Source organism: Pleurodeles waltl, chromosome 12 (assembly GCF_031143425.1).
Source record: "Pleurodeles waltl isolate 20211129_DDA chromosome 12, aPleWal1.hap1.20221129, whole genome shotgun sequence".
In the NCBI taxonomy this organism is placed as follows: Eukaryota; Metazoa; Chordata; class Amphibia; order Caudata; family Salamandridae; genus Pleurodeles; species Pleurodeles waltl.
Window position 1 is genome coordinate 142722749 of NC_090451.1, and position 20902 is coordinate 142743650.

At 46.8% G+C, this 20902-nt stretch overlaps 1 protein-coding gene across 1 annotated transcript in view; it reads left to right on the forward strand.

Moving 5' to 3' along the window:
• Positions 1 to 277: 277 nt before the first annotated feature.
• NAT16 (N-acetyltransferase 16 (putative)) overlaps positions 278 to 20902 on the forward strand; it is a 112997-nt gene continuing 92372 nt past the window's right edge. Inside the window, exon 1 of the mRNA XM_069217555.1 lies at positions 278 to 601. Within this exon, the coding sequence (XP_069073656.1) occupies positions 369 to 601 (233 nt within the window). The 5' untranslated portion in view covers positions 278 to 368. The remainder of the gene's footprint in view (positions 602 to 20902) is intronic.

Consider the following 20902-nt stretch of genomic DNA (forward strand, 5'->3'; position numbering starts at 1 on the left):
AGCCGCTCCCATGATTCTTTAATGGTCCGTGTCCTGTAACAGGTGCACCCTGGGCCAGAGACCATATCAGCAACCTCCGCAACCAGATCTCCCCCCCGCCCCGAGGTGCCCACGTCGGGTTGCACGTGAGCTTTGGAGGCCTTTCCTGGCGTTAGATGAGGTGGGTGTGAGGGGCACTAAACTATGGAACATAGGCAGCGTCGGTGAAAGCACCACTTATGTGCCCGTCTTGGCACTTGCCGTGACAAGTGATGCCAGGGCTTGCAGGATTCGCCAGAATAGAACGGTGCCAGCTGCACAGAGCTTGGTGCGGCTTTGCATCTCCCCAGATCCAGGGGGTGGGAGGAGCCTCTGGCTGCTGGGGATATATGGAAGCAACTGGGGGCGGTGAGGGCAGAGACAGCAGGGAGAAGAGAGAGGTGGCAGCGGGAACGAGAGGGGGATACAGACAGAAAGAAATAAAGATAGGGACACAGTCAGGGTGCGCTAAAAATAGGCGGCGAGTCAGCAAGTGCGGAGACACAGCAGCAGCCTCCTGGGCACCAGTGCACCCCCACAGCCGGGAGCATCTGCGGACCGTCCTATACCTGCGCCGCTCAAGGTAAGGCGCTCAATGACGGGGAGAGAACACCCCATTCCCCCGGCACCCTGGAATGCCATGCCACCCCCCACCCCACCAAACCCCCGGTCACACCAAAGGCTCTGGTGACGGCAGACCTTCGCTGAGTGACGGGGGGCTGTATTCTGGAATAACCTGAATTAATTGTGTGTGGTGGTGTGGGGGAGGGGCGCGCATCGTTGCAGACGGTGGCAGATTCAGCACTTGTGTTGGAGATTCAGATACTGTGAATATAATAAAAGGGCGAGAGAAATAGGTTGGTGTGGTCTCGGGACCTGGGGGTTATCACTATCACCATGGCACCAGTACTGGGTACCTCTTGATTTGCAGAGGAGTGTAGAGGGTGGTGGGGGGGGGGGCATGGGGGTGCAGTGTGAACGGTACTCTGTGTGCCCGCGAGGGTAGGGGTATCCAGAAGGGGATTCCTCGCGGCGGCCCTCGGTGATCTTTGAACACACCCCCAAGCTATATTCATCCTTTTTTGGCTCAAGGGTTGAGGCCGCGCTCTGATTGGTTCTCGCGGAAATTGAAATAAATAAAAAAAAATCCCACATCCCCAACCCACACCGGTTCCGTTTTTCCTTGGGGTTATTCCAGGACCGGTGGACTGTTGCGCAATGACCCCCTCCACGCCCCATTCTGTGACAGGTGTCACGATTTTTAATGCCGGAGTAAAGGTTAAGGTTGTAGTGGTGTCGGGATGGAGTGTCGGCCATTTTCCAGTGGCCAGGGATGCTCGGAGCGCTGGCACTGTGAGCCGTGAGGAGGTGGGGGCTGTCAAGTACAGGGGGAGGGGCCGCCTGTGCAGTCACAGAATGCAGTTTCTCTATAAGGGGGCAGTGCTTTCTTCAAGGGAGGTCTGGCCGTAAGGGAAGGGGGGTGTCTGTAAAAAGGGAGGGGCGCTACTCTTAATAAGCAAGGGCGCTCGCATGAAGGAACGAGGCCTTGCTCTAGCAGGGGGCCAGATGGTTCTCTAATGGCATCTGAACTCCGAACGACAGCTGTAGCCCGTTCAATGGCATCCTTAGCTAGGGGCAAAGGGGTGGTGGTCAGGGCCGCGTCACAGTCACGCGCGAGACACGGAGTGTCTGCGGAGACCTCGCTCTCCTATTTTTGCGTGCCTGCCGTTTCTGTCTGCCTGCTGTCTCTGTGTGTCTGCCTGTTTGTCTGTTCATGACTGCTCATCTCGATTCGCCTGGCCATTTTCTGCCTACCTCTTTATGGGCCAGATTTACGAAGCCTTTTGCGTGTCGCAAACTGCGAAAAACGCAGTTTGCGGCATGCAAAAGGCCGAACGCAATGCTCATCCCCAAATTGCGAGTCGGTACCGACTCTGATTTGGGAATGCGACTCACAAATAGGAAGGGATGTTCCCTTCCTATTTGCGACTCGCATCGCAATTCAGAGTTGCTTTGTGACCGCAAATGTGGTCGCAAACCAACTCGCAGTTACCGCCAGTGTCACACTGGTGGTAACTCATTCGCAAAAATGAAGGGGTCCCCATGGGACCCCTTCCCCTTTGTGAATGTCGACAAAAATATTTTTTCAGAGCAGGCAGTGGTCCTACGGACCACTGCCTACTCTGAAAAAAAACGAAACCAAATGGTTTCGGTTTATTTTTCATTTTGCAACTCGTTTTCCTTTAAGGAAAACGGGCTACAAAATGAAAAAAAAGAACTGCTTTATTTATAAAGCAGTCACAGACATGGAGGTCTGCTGACTACAGCAGGCCACCATCCCTGTGAATGCAGGGACTCGCTATGGGGTTGCAAAATGCGACCCACCTCATGAATATTGATGAGTTGGGTCTTTGCGACCCCATAGCGAGTCGCAGAAGGTGTCTGAGACACCGTTCTGCATATGCTTTTGCGAGTCTGAAATTGCGAGTCGCACCGACTCACAATTTTAGACTCACAAAAGCATATCTTCCTACATCTGGCCCTATATCTCTTGCCTATCTGCGTGTGTGTTTCAAGCTCTTCAGTAGCGTAACAAGGGACCCTGCGGCTCCTGTGGCGCAGAGAGGGGCTCACCCCTTCACGGTAGCCCAGTTCTTCAGCGAGCCCAAGGCAGCACAAGGCCAATGACTAGCTGTGAGACAGGGGAGGCTAATGGTCCCTTCATCACAATCAGCAGAGGAGCGGGGCATCACTTTGCGTTACACCCCTGTCTTTTCTTCTGTCTCTGTCTTCCTCCAACCTCGCTGCCACTGCCTGTCTGCCCGGACATGTGTCTTTCCTCCTCTCACCCGTATTCCTTCCTTTGTGCCTCTGTCGTGCACCTTTTTGCCATAAATACCTTCCTACCTGCCTGTCTGCTTTATTGTTTGAGCCTTACTGTCTGTCTAATTGGTGGTCACACTGTCTGTATCTGCCTGTCTGCCTGTCTCAGATGCCCAACGTGACTCCATCCTTAGGTCTCTGACTTCCTGTCTGTACCACATTACCAGCTTAAAGGCCTAGATGCGACCGACTCTGCCTATCACTCTAACCACTTGCCCCAAGATGTGCACTGAAAGGGCACACTGACTGTGTGCCATTGCTATGTGGGCACAGTCAATACACCTCCCTACGCGTGATTTGACTCTACACCTGCCTCTTTAGGAAGGCATAGATTCAAGCACCATTTTGGGCATTATTTTTTACACCTGCTCAAAGCAAGTGTTAAAATGACGCTTCCATAGAAACCTATGGGCCACCTTGCACTTTGCTACACTAGCGTCATCATTTTTGATGCTAGTGTTACAAAGCGCCACAAGAGCGTAAAGGTTTTTGACGTTATAGTGTTAATGCCTACTGTGGTACGCCATTTTATAAATACAGTGAAACCATGGTGTGGTTAGGTGCAGTGCTTGAAATGGAAAAATTAAAGTGCCAGTACTCTGTGCCAGAGTACCTGCTTGTTCCTGAGAAGTGCCGGTACTCTCCAATTAAAAGTATTACGTTTTTCTTGAGATGTGCCGGTACTCTCCCTCTCAAAATAAAAAAGTGCCGGTACTCAGAACCGGACAGTACCGGCCCATTTAAAGCACTGGTTAGGTGCCAGTAAAGGGGTACAGAAAAAGAGGTGCATCAGCTCGGATGCGCCACTTTTGCTTAAACATGGGCCATAGTGTGCCCTCATTTTCACAGGTTCATGCCCCCAAGCTAATGAACAAAGGCCTCTTGTGATTATGTTGGCACACAATGTGTCAGCACTTTCCGTAATATGTAAAGGGCTACGCAAGCATCCGTGGCTCCTTCTGTAGTACCAAAGTACCCTATGGCACAAGAAGTGGACGCAACGGACCGCTGCACCCCCGGAGTGCTCGCTGTAAAACGACTGCTGGTGTTCATGGTATTGTAACTGGAGAGGGTGTGAACATTGTGAAGTTTTAGTGTATCAGAGAGGAGGAGGAGACAAAGTAAAGGATGATAAAAGGAAGTGTGAGGCGGTCCTCCACAGCAGTGGTAGAAAGTGGAAGATGTGCATAAAAAAAGGTATTTATAGATGGGGTCGGACTGGGAGCAAAAGTAGACTCTTGCATCTAAATAAAAGTGGCCCGATGAGCGAAGCAGATTCCTGAAAAAGTGGTACTATAACTGAAATCTGCAGTAAAAACAGGACCGGTCAAGCCAGCCCATTAGGCTCTGCATGATTGTCCTATAGGCCAGTCCTACCCTGGTAATAGAAGCGAAGAAAGAGGTTTGGGATGTAACAGGAATGATGCAGAGATGGAGAGAGGCAGAAAGATGGGATGAGGGCAGAGGAACGGGTGTTACAGGGGAGGCAGATACAGGGATAGATGGGTTCAGAAGAGAGAGGGGGGACTTGAGGGGAAAAGATTGGTATCAGAGGGCATATATAGTGGAAAGGAGATCAACAGAGAGAAGAGTGAAGGAGGTAAAGGGTTTCACATGGAAGTGAAACACAGAGAGGGAGACATGCAAAGAGAAGAGGACGTAAATCGAAAGGCACAGGGTATCATTTGGGAGAGATACAGAGAAAGGAGTGGAGGAGTTGAGGCTATAGTCACAGGGATATAGGGGTGGCAGGTACAGAAGGAGACAGGCAGAGAGAAGATAGGAGGAGGTGTGTTGAAGGACAGGTAATAGAGGGGATAGAGGCAGAGGGCAGAATCAGAGAGAGAGACAAGCAGAGAGGGGAGAGGAAGGTGTGGGCAAGGGCCGTATATCAGAGGGGAGACAGGCTCAGCATTGCAGATGGGTACAGAGAAGAGTAAGGGAAGGGAAGTTAGAGAAGGGTTCAGTGGCGGCCCGTCCTTTAGGGCGGAGGGGCCACGCCCCCCACCCCATGAAGAGTGTCTATCAGGCTGAACAAAGGTCAGCCTGATAGACACTCTTCATGGGAGCAGACCTGAACGCAGACTCCTGGCTGCCTGAGCTGAACTTTGCTGGGCTGAGGAGATCACGACCCCTATGGGCGTGACCTCCTCGGCCCAGCAAAGGTGCCTCGAGGCCCTCCCCTGGGTGACAAGGAAAGCGTCACCCATTTACACTCTCCCTGGGCGCTTCAGGTTTAAGCCCTGAAGTGCCCAGGGCGAGTGTCAATCAGTGACACTTCGTCACAGAGTGGGGTGGGGTCAGCAGTCTTACTGACCCCATCCCACTCTGTGACGAGGCTGGGACTGCTGCCTTCCGGAAGGCAGCAGTCCCAACCCTCCTGGGACCTCCGAGGCTGAAGGTAAGTGTGTGTGTGTGTATGTATCTATGTATGTATGTTATGTTTTACATTGAATGTTTGGTGCGCGCGTGCATGTTTGAGTGTTATAAGTGTTGTTAATGGATGTGAGTGCGTGCGTGCGTGTGTGTGTGAAAGAATGAATGTGTGTGATCTTGGAAAATGAATGTTTGGTGCGTGCGTGTATGTTTGAATGGAATGAGTGTTAATGGATGAGCGTGCGTGTCTGTGTGTGTGAAAGAATGAGCCTGTGTGTGAGTGTGTTTGTGTGTGTGCCCCGCCCGCCCCCCTCCCAAAGCTGCCGGCCGCCACTGGAAGGGTTTCACTTGGAAGAAAAATACAGAGAGGGAGATAGAGTGGGGAGAGCAGGGCATGAGTCAGGGGCAGGGTATCACGTGGGAGACAGAGACAGAGAGTGAGATAGATAAAAGAGTGGAGGAGGTGAGGTTATGGATGGTGTCACAGGGGCAACAGGCACAGAGAGGGAGACAGGCAGAGAAGAGAGAGGAAGGCATGGCCAAGAAAGGGATACGAGAGGGAAGGGAGACGCAGCAATTGAGATAGGCAGAGAAGAAGTGAGGCGAGTGACAAAGTATCACGAGAGGGGACCTAGAGAAGAAAGGACTTCAGGTGAGGGTCGAGGTATCACAGAAGGCAGGTACAGATAGAAGACAGACAGGGGGAAGACATAAGGAGGTATGGTGGAAGGGAAGGTAACAAGGAGGAAGAGATGCAGAGAGGGAGACAGGCACAGAGTGGAGAGTGTGAGACGGAAGACAGGGCATAAGAGGGCAGAGACCAATGAAGAGACACACAGACAGGAGGACAAGGCAAGAAAAGCATTTTAGAGGGGAAAGATATACAGAAATGGAGACAGGCATAGAGAAACAGGGCTGGGAGCAAAGTATTAGGGAGGGTGACAGAGAGAAGAGAGGACATGAGGTGGGAGACAGGGTATCTCACGTGAGGCAGATGGAGTGAGTGAGACGGGCAGAGGAAAGAATGGTAGAGGTAAGGTCAGGGACACGGTATGATGCACTAACCATATAGAAGGATGGAGACAGGCAGAGAGAAGAGAAGAGGAGGTGAGGCTAGGGGCAGGGTATCACCGGGGAGACAGGTACAGGAGGGAGACAGACAGATAAACCAGAAGAGGAGGTGAGGCTAGGGGCAGGGTATCACCAGGGAGACAGGCAGAGAGAAGAGAAGAGGAGGTGAGGCTAGGGGCAGGGTATCACTGGGGAGACGGGTACAGGAGGGAGACAGACAGATAAACCAGAAGAGGAGATGAGGCTAGGGGCAGGGTATCACCAGGGAGACAGGCAGAGAGAAGAGAAGAGGAGGTGAGGCTAGGGGCAGGGTATCACTGGGGAGACGGGTACAGGAGGGAGACAGACAGATAAACCAGAAGAGGAGGTGAGGCTAGTGGCAGGGTATCACTGGGGAGACGGGTACAGGAGGGAGACAGACAGATAAACCAGAAGAGGAGGTGAGGCTAGGGGCAGGGTATCACCAGGGAGACAGGCAGAGAGAAGAGAAGAGGAGGTGAGACTAGGGGTAGGGTATCACCGGGGAGACAGGTACAGGAGGGAGACAGACAGAGAGAAGAGAGGAGGAGGTGAGGCTAGGGGCAGGGTATCACCGGGGAGACGGCTACAGGAGGGAGACAAACAAATAAACCAGAAGAGGTGAGACTAGGGGCAGGGTAATACAGGGCATATAGATGCAGAGAGAAGACAAGCAGGAAGAAGAGGCTGGGAGCAGAGGGACCAGGGCATTACGTGTGAGACAGGTGCAGGAGAGACACAGGCAGACAGAAGAGGAGGTGAGGCTAGGGACAGGGCATCGCAGGTGAGACAGGTAAAGGCGGGAGACAGGCAGATAAAAGAGAAGAGGAGGTGAGGCGAGGTGCAGGGTATCACCGGGGAGACAGGTACAGGAGGGAGACAGGCAGATAAAAGAGAAGAGGAGGTGAGGCGAGGTGCAGGGTATCACCGGGGAGACAGGTACAGGAGGGAGACAGGCAGAGAGAAGAGAGGAGGAGGTGAGGCTAGGGGCAGGGCATCACCGGGGAGACAGGTACAGGAGGGAGACAGACAGAGAGAAGAGAGGAGGAAGTGAGGCTAGGGGCAGGGCATCACCGGGGAGACAGGTACAGGAGGGAGACAGACAGAGAGAAGAGAGGAGGAAGTGAGGCTAGGGGCAGGGCATCACCGGGGAGACAGGTACAGGAGGGAGACAGGCAGACAGGCGAGGAAGAGAGGCTGTGGGCAGGATATCACAGGGGAGACAGATGTCGAGAGGGAGACAGGCAGAGAGAAGAAAGGAAAAAGTGAGGCTAAGCACAGGTCACTGGGTGAGACATGCAGAGGGATGAGGCCTAGAATCACAGGGACACACACCAAGTAAGTGAGATAGACAGGGAGAAAAGAGAAGAATGTGAGGAGAGGGACAGAGTATAACAGGGGAGACCGATCCATAGTGGGAGAAGGGTAGAGACAGGGAGTCGTGGCATAAAGGACAGGGTATCACAGGGCAGACAGGCAGAGAGAAAAGTGAAGGTTGCGGGGTGAGAGGCGGAGTGCCACAGGAGAGAAATTCAGATAGGGAGGGAGGCAGGGAGAAGAGAGGGAGAGGAGGTGTGGTGAGGGAACAGGGCATGCCAGGGGAGAGAAGTACAGAAAGGAAAACATAAAGCAAGAAAGAGAGTATCACTGGGGAGACAGTTACCAGGAGGGACACAGGCAGAGAAGAGATGGGGCGACGCGAGGCCAGGCACAGATTACCACAGGGGAGCAAGGTTCAGAGTGAGGCAGGCAGAGATAAAGAAAGAGGAAGTGGGGGCAGGGACTGGCTTTCACAAGGCAGAGGTGCAGAGAGACAGACACGCAGGTGGAACAGTGGAGGGCATGAGGCCAGGTTCAGAGGAAACAGAAACAGAGATGGGCACAGGTAGAGAGGAGAGAGGGAGATGTGAGGCAGGGGACAGGCGATCAGAGGTTAGAGACACAGAGGGAAGCAGTTACAGAGATGAGGCTGCAATGTGAGTGGGAGCACTGTGTCAGAGGGGAGAAACAGAGGCAGAGACAAGCATAGGAAAGGGGGTGATGGGAGGGACAGAATGAGATGGCAAGACAATAGCTGGGAGGAAGTATCAAGCGAAACATAATGATAAAGACAAAGAGGTTACAGTGAAATAAAGGAAGGACGCAGAGGTGAAAAGAGAGAAGTAGCAAACTGGCTGTGAACAGAAGTGGATGCAGGGAATGAGAAAACGAGGGAGACAGAGAGAAAGTGCAAGAGGGAGAACGAGAGAGAGGGGAGAAAGAAAGAGAGAGCACAAAAGCACATAAATGAAGTAAGAAAAAGAGGGAGCAGAAAAAAGAGGCAAGAGGGAAAGAGCAAGATGGAAATGGTGGTAGATGTTAAGATACAAGAAAGCAACGGGGTGGGGTGAAGGGATTGAAGCTTTTGGAAAGAGGGAGATTTAGAAATGGAAGGTCAAGAAAATGAAGAGAAAATGCAAGAAGGAAACCAAAGAAGGCACAGGCGGAGAAGGGAAACAAAGACAGGGGAAGAGAATACAATGCTCCCATCCTCTCCCTTCCTCCACTGATGCTCCCTCCTACTCTTCCACCTTCCCTCTCGTTAAACACTGACTTCATCTTCCTGACTTTGCATCTCTCTTTGGTCCCACTGCTTTAACCATCTGTTTATATCCTTCACCCAGTGTCTCTTGTACTCTTTTCCTAATTTTTTGTTTTTCGCCTGTCTCTGCATGCAACTGTTCGTTTCATTGCTTAGATGTCTGGCAATCCATTTGTTTCCTTGATCCGGTACTGTTTCTCTTTTTCTTTTTGGGATTTCATTATTTTTCTACATCCGTTGCAAACCTGCTCATCTCAAAAATGAATAAACAAAATTATAAATATATACTAGATAGATAGATAGATAGATAGATGAGATAGACCAGTGGTTCCCAACCTGTGGTCCGGGGACCACTGGGGGTCCCCGAAGCCTTCTCAGGGGGTCCGCAACTGCTTAGAGAGTTAAATTAATGATAAAGTGGGGATCCACAGAAGTCAAAAGATTGGGAACCACTGAGATAGACAGATAGATAGATATGCAGAGTGTAATATGCTATTTATTACCACTACTAAGAGAGGAGGAGGCAAGACTCAGAAGAGCCATAGGGCCTGATTCCGAATTTGGTGGACAGGATGACATATCCGTCAAACTTCCGATGTGGACGCTGCTGCCATACTGGCTAACACCCTGCCAGGCCCATTACGACATTCCAGCTGGGCTGACGGACAGAAACCAAGGTTTCCTCCCATCAGCCCAGTGGGAAAGTGGTGGCAACATTGTTGCCAGCTTATAATCGAGCCGGTGGCAATGCTGCTGCCAACAGGGGGCACACGCACCCTCGCAATGCTCACTGTCTGCACAGCAGAAAGTGAGCATTGCGAGGGTGGTGGGCAGGTGGGGCCCTGGCAATGCCTATGCCAAGTGCATAGGTAGTGCAGGGGCCCCCTTGTGGCCCCCTGCACCCGTTCTCCACCAGCCTTTGAAAAGGCTTGCAGAGAACCAGGTTGTAATCAGCAGGGCGGCACTGGCTTCAGCGCCACCCTGGCTGATTCTGACCTCCATCACCGTCAGCCCGTCAGGATCGAAGATCCCTGTGGAGACGGTGATAGGTTGGCAGGGCTGCTTGCAAACCTCATAATGTGGCAGGTGGACCGCCACAACCACGGTGGTCTGACAGCCACCCCAAGTGTGGCGGTCCAAGGAGCACCACACTCATAATCAGGCCCAAAGTCTCAAATGAGCTTTGATGCCTTCCCCTCCTCAACAAATGTAATAAATAACTTATTCTACTCTATGTATTTGCAGATATGGTTTATGACATGGAATGTTTTGATGCATATTTGTTTGAACAAATGTGCTTAACCAAAACAGGCAGCAAGGGGTTACATTTACGTTTGAGTTTCAAGGTAAAATCAAGGGATATTCTGGCTACTAGGTGACTTGTTTATTGTGTAAAGCAATTGTTACAAGCAATCGGTGAGGTAGTTAAAAGAGTTTTTCTCATGACATTTTTGCTGTATGATGGTAATACATTGTATTGTACTGTTGCAATAAATGTGTGAGTGTGCATTTATCATTTACTAGTGTGTTTATTGATATAATAGCTCCAAATTATAATTGACATGGCATATATATATATATATATATATATATATATATATATATATATATATATATATATATATATATATATATAAAACAATGTATTGGTCCCACCACAAATAAACCCTGATGCATTTTGGTCTGTCTCAGTCTTAATGGCTTGTTCTTTCTGCCATGGATGTGGCAAAAAGCTACTAGTCTTTTAGTTTAGCTCCGCAACAATTTGAGAGAAGCACTACGATTGACTCACAAAAAGAACTGCCACCTAGTATAACCAGAGATTATATATATTCTCTGAGTACACACATATATATATATATATATCAGATTCCATCTTTAGGGGCCCCTAACCCTGCAGGGCGGCTTTGGCAAATACGGGGACAGACAACCGTAGATTCAATGACCAACAAACAAACCACCAAAGCCAATTCCTGGAAGCAACCAAGCGTTTAATAAAAGGATAAAAGGTATCATTGGCAGCATACACTTAGTGGGGGGATCTACAGGGAGTGCAGAATTATTAGGCAAATGAGTATTTTGACCACATCATCCTCTTTATGCATGTTGTCTTACTCCAAGCTGTATAGGCTCGAAAGCCTACTACCAATTAAGCATATTAGGTGATGTGCATCTCTGTAATGAGAAGGGGTGTGGTCTAATGACATCAACACCCTATATCAGGTGTGCATAATTATTAGGCAACTTCCTTTCCTTTGGCAAAATGGGTCAAAAGAAGGACTTGACAGGCTCAGAAAAGTCAAAAATAGTGAGATATCTTGCAGAGGGATGCAGCACTCTTAAAATTGCAAAGCTTCTGAAGCGTGATCATCGAACAATCAAGCGTTTCATTCAAAATAGTCAACAGGGTCGCAAGAAGCGTGTGGAAAAACCAAGGCGCAAAATAACTGCCCATGAACTGAGAAAAGTCAAGCGTGCAGCTGCCACGATGCCACTTGCCACCAGTTTGGCCATATTTCAGAGCTGCAACATCACTGGAGTGCCCAAAAGCACAAGGTGTGCAATACTCAGAGACATGGCCAAGGTAAGAAAGGCTGAAAGACGACCACCACTGAACAAGACACACAAGCTGAAACTTCAAGACTGGGCCAAGAAATATCTCAAGACTGATTTTTCTAAGGTTTTATGGACTGATGAAATGAGAGTGAGTCTTGATGGGCCAGATGGATGGGCCCGTGGCTGGATTGGTAAAGGGCAGAGAGCTCCAGTCCGACTCAGACGCCAGCAAGGTGGAGGTGGAGTACTGGTTTGGGCTGGTATCATCAAAGATGAGCTTGTGGGGCCTTTTCGGGTTGAGGATGGAGTCAAGCTCAACTCCCAGTCCTACTGCCAGTTCCTGGAAGACACCTTCTTCAAGCAGTGGTACAGGAAGAAGTCTGCATCCTTCAAGAAAAACATGATTTTCATGCAGGACAATGCTCCATCACACGCGTCCAAGTACTCCACAGCGTGGCTGGCAAGAAAGGGTATAAAAGAAGGAAATCTAATGACATGGCCTCCTTGTTCACCTGATCTGAACCCCATTGAGAACCTGTGGTCCATCATCAAATGTGAGATTTACAAGGAGGGAAAACAGTACACCTCTCTGAACAGTGTCTGGGAGGCTGTGGTTGCTGCTGCACGCAATGTTGATGGTGAACAGATCAAAACACTGACAGAATCCATGGATGGCAGGCTTTTGAGTGTCCTTGCAAAGAAAGGTGGCTATATTGGTCACTGATTTGTTTTTGTTTTGTTTTTGAATGTCAGAAATGTATATTTGTGAATGTTGAGATGTTATATTGGTTTCATTGGTAATAATAAATAATTGAAATGGGTATATATTTTTTTTTGTTAAGTTGCCTAATAATTATGCACAGTGATAGTCACCTGCACACACAGATATCCCCCTAAAACTAAAAACAAACTAAAAACTACTTCCAAAAATATTCAGCTTTGATATTAATGAGTTTTTTGGGTTCATTGAGAACATGGTTGTTGTTCAATAATAAAATTAATCCTCAAAAATACAACTTGCCTAATAATTCTGCACTCCCTGTATTCATAACGTTCTCTAGCACAATAAAATCACTAAGGACCTCATTGCGAGGTTGGCAGGCTGACCGCCGGCCTGCCAGCCCCTTGGAGAGGAGACCGCCATGGAGCTGGAGGTTTCTCCCCCTGGCCTATTACGAGGGTTCCACTGGGCTGACTGACGGAAACCTCAGAAATTGGAGGTTTCCACCTTTCATGCCAGTGGAGACCATGCTGGCTCATTGGCCGTGGCTCCTCATGGAGCCGTCAATGCTGCCGCACAGAGGGTGCTCCCAACAACCTTGCAATACACACTGTCTGCTGTAGCATACAGTGTGCATTCTGAGGGTGCTGGTTACGAGGGCCCCCATGGCCCCCCTGTGGCCCCCAGCATGGGCTTTCCACCAGCCTCTTCATTGCGGGGTCATCGCCATGAAAAGGCTGGTGGAAAGAGGACTCGTGATCAGCATGGCAGTGCTGTACTCAGTGCCACCATGGCTGAACATGACTCTGTGCGTCACTACCCCGTCGGGAATCATGTTCCTGGAAGTATTGGTGGTCCCTTGGCAGTCCGACTGCCAAGTTTGTAATTTGGTGGTTGGACCGCCAGGAATGCAGAGTGATCTGAAAAACGCTAGACTCATAATGAGACCCCAAATCACTTACTGATGAAAGTGTTGCCTCCAAGATGTCCTGAATGTGATCTAGTGAAACAGTGAGGATTCTCTCTAGTTGGTTATTAAGAGCATTAGATTTCACTATGGTCATCCTTTTCCCTACTGGCATGCCTATGAGTATAACGTCCCTACCTTCCATTCTATCCTTTATAACTTCCTGGACTCTGTGAGAGGTTCAAGATAAGCAGTGGTCACTCCACTAACTCGGAATACTGTGGAGGATGAGTTTATGCTACATAAGTCTGAACTACTTTTTTCAAAACTTGAGTTACCTGTAAGCAGACTCCTCTGGGAGCCTCTTCCAGCAAGGCCTGCCAAATTGTATGCCTTTTCAGGGGGGAAGTCAGTCCCCTGATATTCCAAGTGAGAAATCTCACTGTATAAGCATCGGGACTAGCTCCTTTAACCACCTCTCCTTTCCAGTTTTCCTATACTTTAATAAATCATAACAAAACATTTAAATATCTCAGGTTCTAGGAGCCCCACCCTGCACATCATATATTTTCTGGAAATAAATTGTACATTTCCTTCCCGTATACAACTCAGAGGGGAACAGAAACATTTTGAGTGAGTGGTTGCTTCTTCACCCATGGTCAACCATCCTGTGACCCTCATCTCTCCACCCCCCCCAATCTGTAGAGAGTCACCTGGTGTCTGCTGTCACCATACTTTGGAATCTTTCAAATCATAATCCAGTATGTAGTGCTAAGGTATTCACTTTTGGTACCTTTTACATTTAAATCATGTTCTCTCCCACCTGCTGCCTTTGCAACCACTCTCTCGGTCACAGCCTCCAGTGGCAGCAATTCCCCTTCCCTCTTTGAGAGTTTTGATAGTGTGTTCTCTAGCGTTTTGAGTTCAGACAAAAACCCAATGTAAAAGAAAATGCCCATTTATTCCTGATCTGCCAGTTTCTCTGTCCCTTTGTGATTTCCTGTAGGACCATCTGCTTACTCCATGTATTCTATAGAGGATCTTAAACAGCTGGATGACTGAATGCATTTACTATAGTGTCTATTCAGTATGCCAAATTCACCGGTAAATCTCTCAGGGTGCTTAGGTGTCTGCTGAAGGCCATCTCTATGGGTTCACACAGTGTGAATTTGGTCGTCTAGAGCAATCTTCAAGATCATCACACATATCTCTATATTCCTTTGCCTTCGATTTTTCAGCAAAATATCATGCTCTCACTGATGATATGTCATCTTATATTACATTAACCTTGTCTCAAATCACCTGATGCCCTTAGATATATCACTGATTTCTGTCCTCACTGAGTTGCTCAATGATAATTTTGCACGGCTTATCTAGCATCTCTGACATACTCTGCGGAAGATCACCTTTCACAGGAGGGTGGATTTTTTCCTTCATATTCACTGCACTGCTACCCTGTAGGAGAAGACCTCTCCAGTAGTCGTTCCTTCAGTATATCTCAGCACAACCCTTGAGCCTGCATGAGTGAAGATCGCTCTGTGGTTTCTCAACGTCTGTTTTCTTCCTGGAGCCTACCTTTGCCTATGTTATACACTTAGGCCCATATTTATACTTTTTTTGCGCCGCATTTGCGTCATTGTATTTTGTACATTTGTGCCGATTTTGCGTCAAAAAGCGGCGCAAATGTGGCGCTAAAAAAGTATAAATATAGGCCTTAGTTCACTAATCTTCGTACCTATTATTCTGATAGGTAGAGGGTTTGTCCTTCAGGAACTTCCGGTCAGGATGGAAACACCCTGGTGACTTAACTCTTATTTGCTATGAGCAGCAACCTCATTGTGCAGGCGCAAACATCCACCTCCAGTTTATCTGTGGGTTGTCCCCAATTTATTTTATTAATTTACATAACCCGATGGAATGGCTCCCTTTCTTCCGCTGAACACACTTTTTGATGCCGTATGCAGAGGCACATGAGGGTACCAACTCCATTGTTCAGCAGATCTCACCCAGTCCCAAGATGGTGCCTTTGCTGTCAGTGGCTAGCTTCTGTTCTCCAGTTGTCCACACAGCAGCCAGCAGTCTCTGCTCCTCGTTAATCAGCCCTATGGAGCCATTCAATCAAGTGCCTAAATTAGTGCTGTGCAATCATCATTAATGCTGAGGTGCAATCTAGGGTTTCTGGAATCAGGCACAGAGCTCTTTCCTGGAGTGTCTCCACTGTTCCAGCACTGAACAACCTTTTTATGCAGGATTTAAAAAAATGTTTTAGTCAGGACTCAGTAATACAAGTCAGACTTATTGGCTTTGCCAATGCTTGTTTGAAAAGACAACAAAAATGGGAAAGTCAGGTGAATTCTGGCCCCTTTTCAATGAAAAGAGTTTCATTGGAGCTTGAAAGTCTAGCAACTCTTAAGGCAGACAAGGTAGTGGAGCAGATGGGTAACAACCCAGGATATTATAAAATGTAGTTATTTATGTATCAGTGCATTTTCGCCATAGACAAATAATAAATAAACGCCTTTAATGTATCAGACCCTTAGAGAAGTGGTAGCAGTAAACTGACTAACCTTCTCCATTACCCAGCAGCAAAAGACCCAGTGGGTCAAAAAGGGAGGAACTGGTGCAACCTTTTTATGTGGGATACACAGAAAGGACATGCCGCTTAAAACAACTGGTATCTTCTGGACGTGGATGCACAGCAAGGAAACATGACTCTAGATCTCAAGTATCTTCTATCTGTGAGATGCACAGCAAGGACACTCCCCTCCATCCTTCTCATATGCATGTGGGATATACAGCAAGTACACCTCTATCCGGACCTCTGGTATCTTCTCTCTGTGAAATACACAGTAAGGACACATCACTCCAGACCTCTAGTATCTTCTGTGTATGGGATACACTGCAAGGACACACCCCTCCATACCTGTGGTATCTCCTGTCTGTGGAATACACAGCAAGGCCACACCACTCCGTACCTTTGGTATCTCCTCTCCCTCCTTGGGATACACAGCAAGGATACATCTTCCAGGCCTCTGGTATCTGCTGTCTGTGGAATACACAGTAAGGACACATTGTTCCAGACCTCTGGTATCTTCTGTCTATGGGATACACAGCAAGGACACTCCAGGCCTCCGGTATATACTATCTGTGAATACACAGCAAGAAAAGTGCTCCTCCAGCCCCCTGTTTCTCCTGCCTGTGGTATTGGGTACATAGTCGGGGCATAACACTGCACACCTATGTATCTCTTATTTGCGGCATGTACATGGAGGACACATCTCTGCAGACCACGTGTCTTGTGATATTGGGGAGCCAGAATTGACATATCACTTGAAACTCCTGTCTCCTTTCCATTTGGCTACACAGCATTGATGCCACACTGCTCCATACCTTCTCTCATGGGGACCAAAGTGAGGACATAGATTGACTGTGCTAGACACTGTAAGGGCACAATTAAATTGGATTACACATGATCAATGAATTAACACAATAAGGTTGCCTCACAAGAACTGTGCGACCATTTCACCCAACCCCACAACCACTTAGGATGAGACTCTAACATATAATGTAATCCTGACAATCTTTTGTGAGCTCATCTTCATCTCAGCCCAGTCACTGCGATCTCCAGACCAATGAATGAACCATTTGCCCACAGACACTTTCCACACTACGATAAGGAGCCTGACACACAGACTCACATGGCACCCTCTCCATCAAGCTGGTGAAATTCTCTCTCCATCTGAGCTAGAAGTCCCACAGAAACTCAAGTATGCCACACACGCTACCGAAGAAGCACAACTCCAACCCAGACAATGTGTGCAAGTAGAAGACTTTACTCAGTCTACTCACCTCCAACCTGGTCATCCTGCCCAAGCATGAGGCCTGGCCTGGCTGCCACCTTCACCTCAGTCATTGTGCACAATTGTGGGTCCTGGCACAGTTAGCCAGTCTGCCCACCTCCAACCTAGACATCCTTCCTAAGCTCAAGTCTTGACTCAGACTGACCTCCTCTAACCCAGGTATCCTGGTAATGCCTGGCTTGGTCTGTTACCATACCATTGTACCACATATCTTGTGGCACAATTATTGAAAAGCATCTGAAACAAATACGGACAAACCAGACTCGTAGGAAACCTCTGCCCTCACTAACATTCCTGGAGAGAACACGCTACTCCTCCCTCTTCCTTTTTAGTTGGAATAAAGGGACACATTCCATGGATATTTAATCAAAATATTGAATTAAAAATATTATGGATCACAAATATCGGGGCTAGAATATTATGATGTCAAGAATATCATGGGACTTAGGGCCTGATTATGAGCTTGGCGGTCTGTGGTCTGCGATGGTGGTGGCGGCGATCCAACGGCCATCAGTCTGGCTTTTGGACCTCTGTATTACGAGTATGGTGGTCATACTAACAAAAGACTGGCAATGATCCGCCGGCACCGCCAGGTAGGATAGACCACCACAATCAATAGGAAGCACGAGGTTGCACACCACCAAAGTGACCATGACGGTCCAACCAGCACATATCAGAAGGTGAAAACTGGCAGTAGAAAGGGAGACACTCACATGCAGGGAGACTTACACATCCGGTGCGCCATGGAGCCCTTCACAAATGTCATCCCGCTACTCATGCTCATTGAAAGACAACGAAATCCATGCCGCCGTGGACGCCAACAGCCTTAAGTACACACACCTACCTGTATCATCAACCTTAAAAACAGAACGTTGTGCCTGCTTACACATCATAGGGGGCAGACCACAGCAGCAGGTACATGTCTTAACCTACACACACGCACAGCCTCTCAGGTGAGTACCGTTCAATAGTGAGTTCAGGGACAAGGGTCATTTGAGGAGGGACACTGTGGTGGCTGAGTGGAGTGGCAGTATCAGTGCCTCCTGGCCTTATCAGTCCCTTAAGTGCTTGTACTACCCACACACTATACAGATATCAACCCTCTCAGGTAAGTACCCTTCAGTGGTGAGTTTAGGGACAAGGGTCATTTGAGCAGGGACAATGTGGTCGCTGAGTGGAGTGACAGTAGCAGTGCCTCCTGGCCTAAGCAGTCCTGTAAGTGCTTGTACTACCACACACTATACAATTGTTATCCTCTCAGGTGGGTACACTTCACTAGGGTTTTGCCAAACACGGTAATATTGAGTATGATATACTGTTCTGTTTTTTGTAATTGTAGAACAGTGTCTGCTGGGAATTGCAGTGCTCAATGTACACAGCTATTTTCCCCCCAGGTGAGTTTAGTTCACATGTGAGATGCCAGACTGGGGTCTATGGACAGGTGGACAGTGGGCTGGTGAGTGGGGCGACATTGAAGGTGGCAAAATATGAGCAGTGAGCATGCATGAAAATACATTTTTGTGAGATATTTTTGTGTTGTGACTTACCCAACTCCAGTCCCCCGGGTATTCCCGTCAAGCCCTCAGGATGCAGGATGGCCAAGACCTTCTCCTCCCAGGATGTGAGTTGTAAGGGAGGAGGTGGAGGTCACCACCAGTCTTCTGGACCTGTAGCTGGTGCCTGGATGCCTTAGAACGGTCCTTCCCCTATCCACCTCTTCCTGATGTCATCCCCTGTGCTCAGGGTGGTGCTTATAGAATTCACTCTGTTGACTATCCTTTGCCACTTTCCCATTTTCCTAGTGATAGTAGTCTGCTGGACTTGTGCTCCAACTCTTATGATTTCGTCTACCATGTCTCTTAACTCATCATCAGTGAAACAGATTTTTCTGGGGTGACATGGTGGTGCTAAGGGAAAGGATTGACATTAACAGGTGACAGTGGGCTTGTGAGGTTGGGAGTTCAAATGGATGTGACTGGAAAAAAAGTGTGAAGGGTGTGGTCTGTGATGTGAGAAACACTGCAGGCGTTCCTATTCTAATTATATATTTTTTCTATTGTTTGCTCTGGCTGCAGTGTCTTGCATTGTAGATGCAAAGGTTTGTGAAGGGGTGAGTTTTATAGTGTGCTTTGCAGTGTATGTCGAGTGTGGCAATGTGTGTCAGCTGTGTTGTTTTCAAATCCATCCAATGTAGTGTTCGGTATCACTGTGGTGATCGTGAACAGCAGTGGTTCAGACTGCCATTGGTAGACTGCCATGGCTGAACTGCCAATGCAACTTTTGACTTGTAATACGGTTGGAGGTTGGCCGACAGACTGTCAGCACTGGTGGTTGGACCGCCAATTTCATGCCTTCCTCAGGATTGGTGGTCTTTCGTTTTTGGTTGACTTTTGGCAGTCCTACCTGTGTTATTCGTACTCGTTATTCTTTTGGATGTCCGTCACTATGGCGGTCTGGTGGTTTGACCACCAAGCTCATAATGAGGCCCTTAATATTGAAGGCAAGAACATTATTTGTTTTTATGTATTAAATATCCATCTTCAAAATAAAGTTGCAAGTAATATTGTTTTTTAAATGTCATTTTAAATAATATTGTTTCTAATTAGTGTGATAAATTTTAGTTATTTTAGTTCCATAAGTTATCAGTATTATAATAATATTTGTGTTTCATTTGTTTAAAATATTTTGCACATTTTTCTATGAAATGCAAGCGTTTTACATTTAATTAGAAATTGCTAATTTAGTAGCAGTTTTGTAGGGGACTAGGGTGGGACGTTTTTAAATATATGAATGATTAATTTTAATTCATATTTATTTACGTATTTCATTTAGTTTCTTTAACTGATAATTATCTAAATTATTGTTCAATTATTTGATGTTTTGTAATTAATTGTTAATTGCCGATCAAGTTATTTATTTTATTAATTGTGCTAATTGTAATTGCTTTATTTAATTTTAATTTAATATTAATAATGTATGATGTTTTTATTTTTTAATTCATTTTTATTGTCAGTGTTCATTTATTTAGGGTAGTAGGTTGGAGGAAATTTATATATATTTTTTTCTTTTGTAATGTACAATTTGTATTTATTTATAGTATGTTTTAAATAAACAAGTTTAATTTACATTCTTATTGTCTATATTTACATGTTTTATTTAAAAATGTAGGAGTAGGAATAGTGCATCTGACCACCAAAGTCCAACAATTAACTTACTATTGCTCAGATTGGTGTAGTAATAGTTTATCTAACATCTTCAAAGTGCAACCCTTTCCCAACTTTGCTGATGTCGGAGTGATAGTAGTAAATCTGACCCCTCCACGATCCAACACTTTCCCTATTGTTGATGAGGCTGCAGTAGGAATAAAGTCAGACCCCTGCAAAGTCCATCATTTTCCCTTCAAATGCATAGTTAGGAATGGCAATATTTATTTTATTTTTTCTATTTTTTAAATAAATTAAATAATTTATATATTTTTTTATTTTATATGTTAATTATTTTGGTATATTGTTTGCATTTTTATATAATTTGCCATATGTTTTTGTTGTATATATGTTTATTAGTTGTTTTGTCATTATTAATAATAATATTAATGTAAATTAATTTTGTTAATGGACCCAAAATTGTTTTCTTTTCTCAAAAATATATGTGCTTATTTTTAAGGTTGTTTTATATAATTTCTTTAAACATACTTGTTTATTTTTAATAATTATTTTCAGTTTAATATCTAAATTAAATATGATGCTATGTTTTGAAAAATCAATATACTTACCTACTTTTGACAATATTCTGGGCTACAATATTTGTGTCTTGATATTTTTGTAATTTACATACAAAGTACGTAAATAAGATATTTTGGTTCTTCATGTTTTGTACACAATATGTATGTATTACAATATTTTTATTCTAGA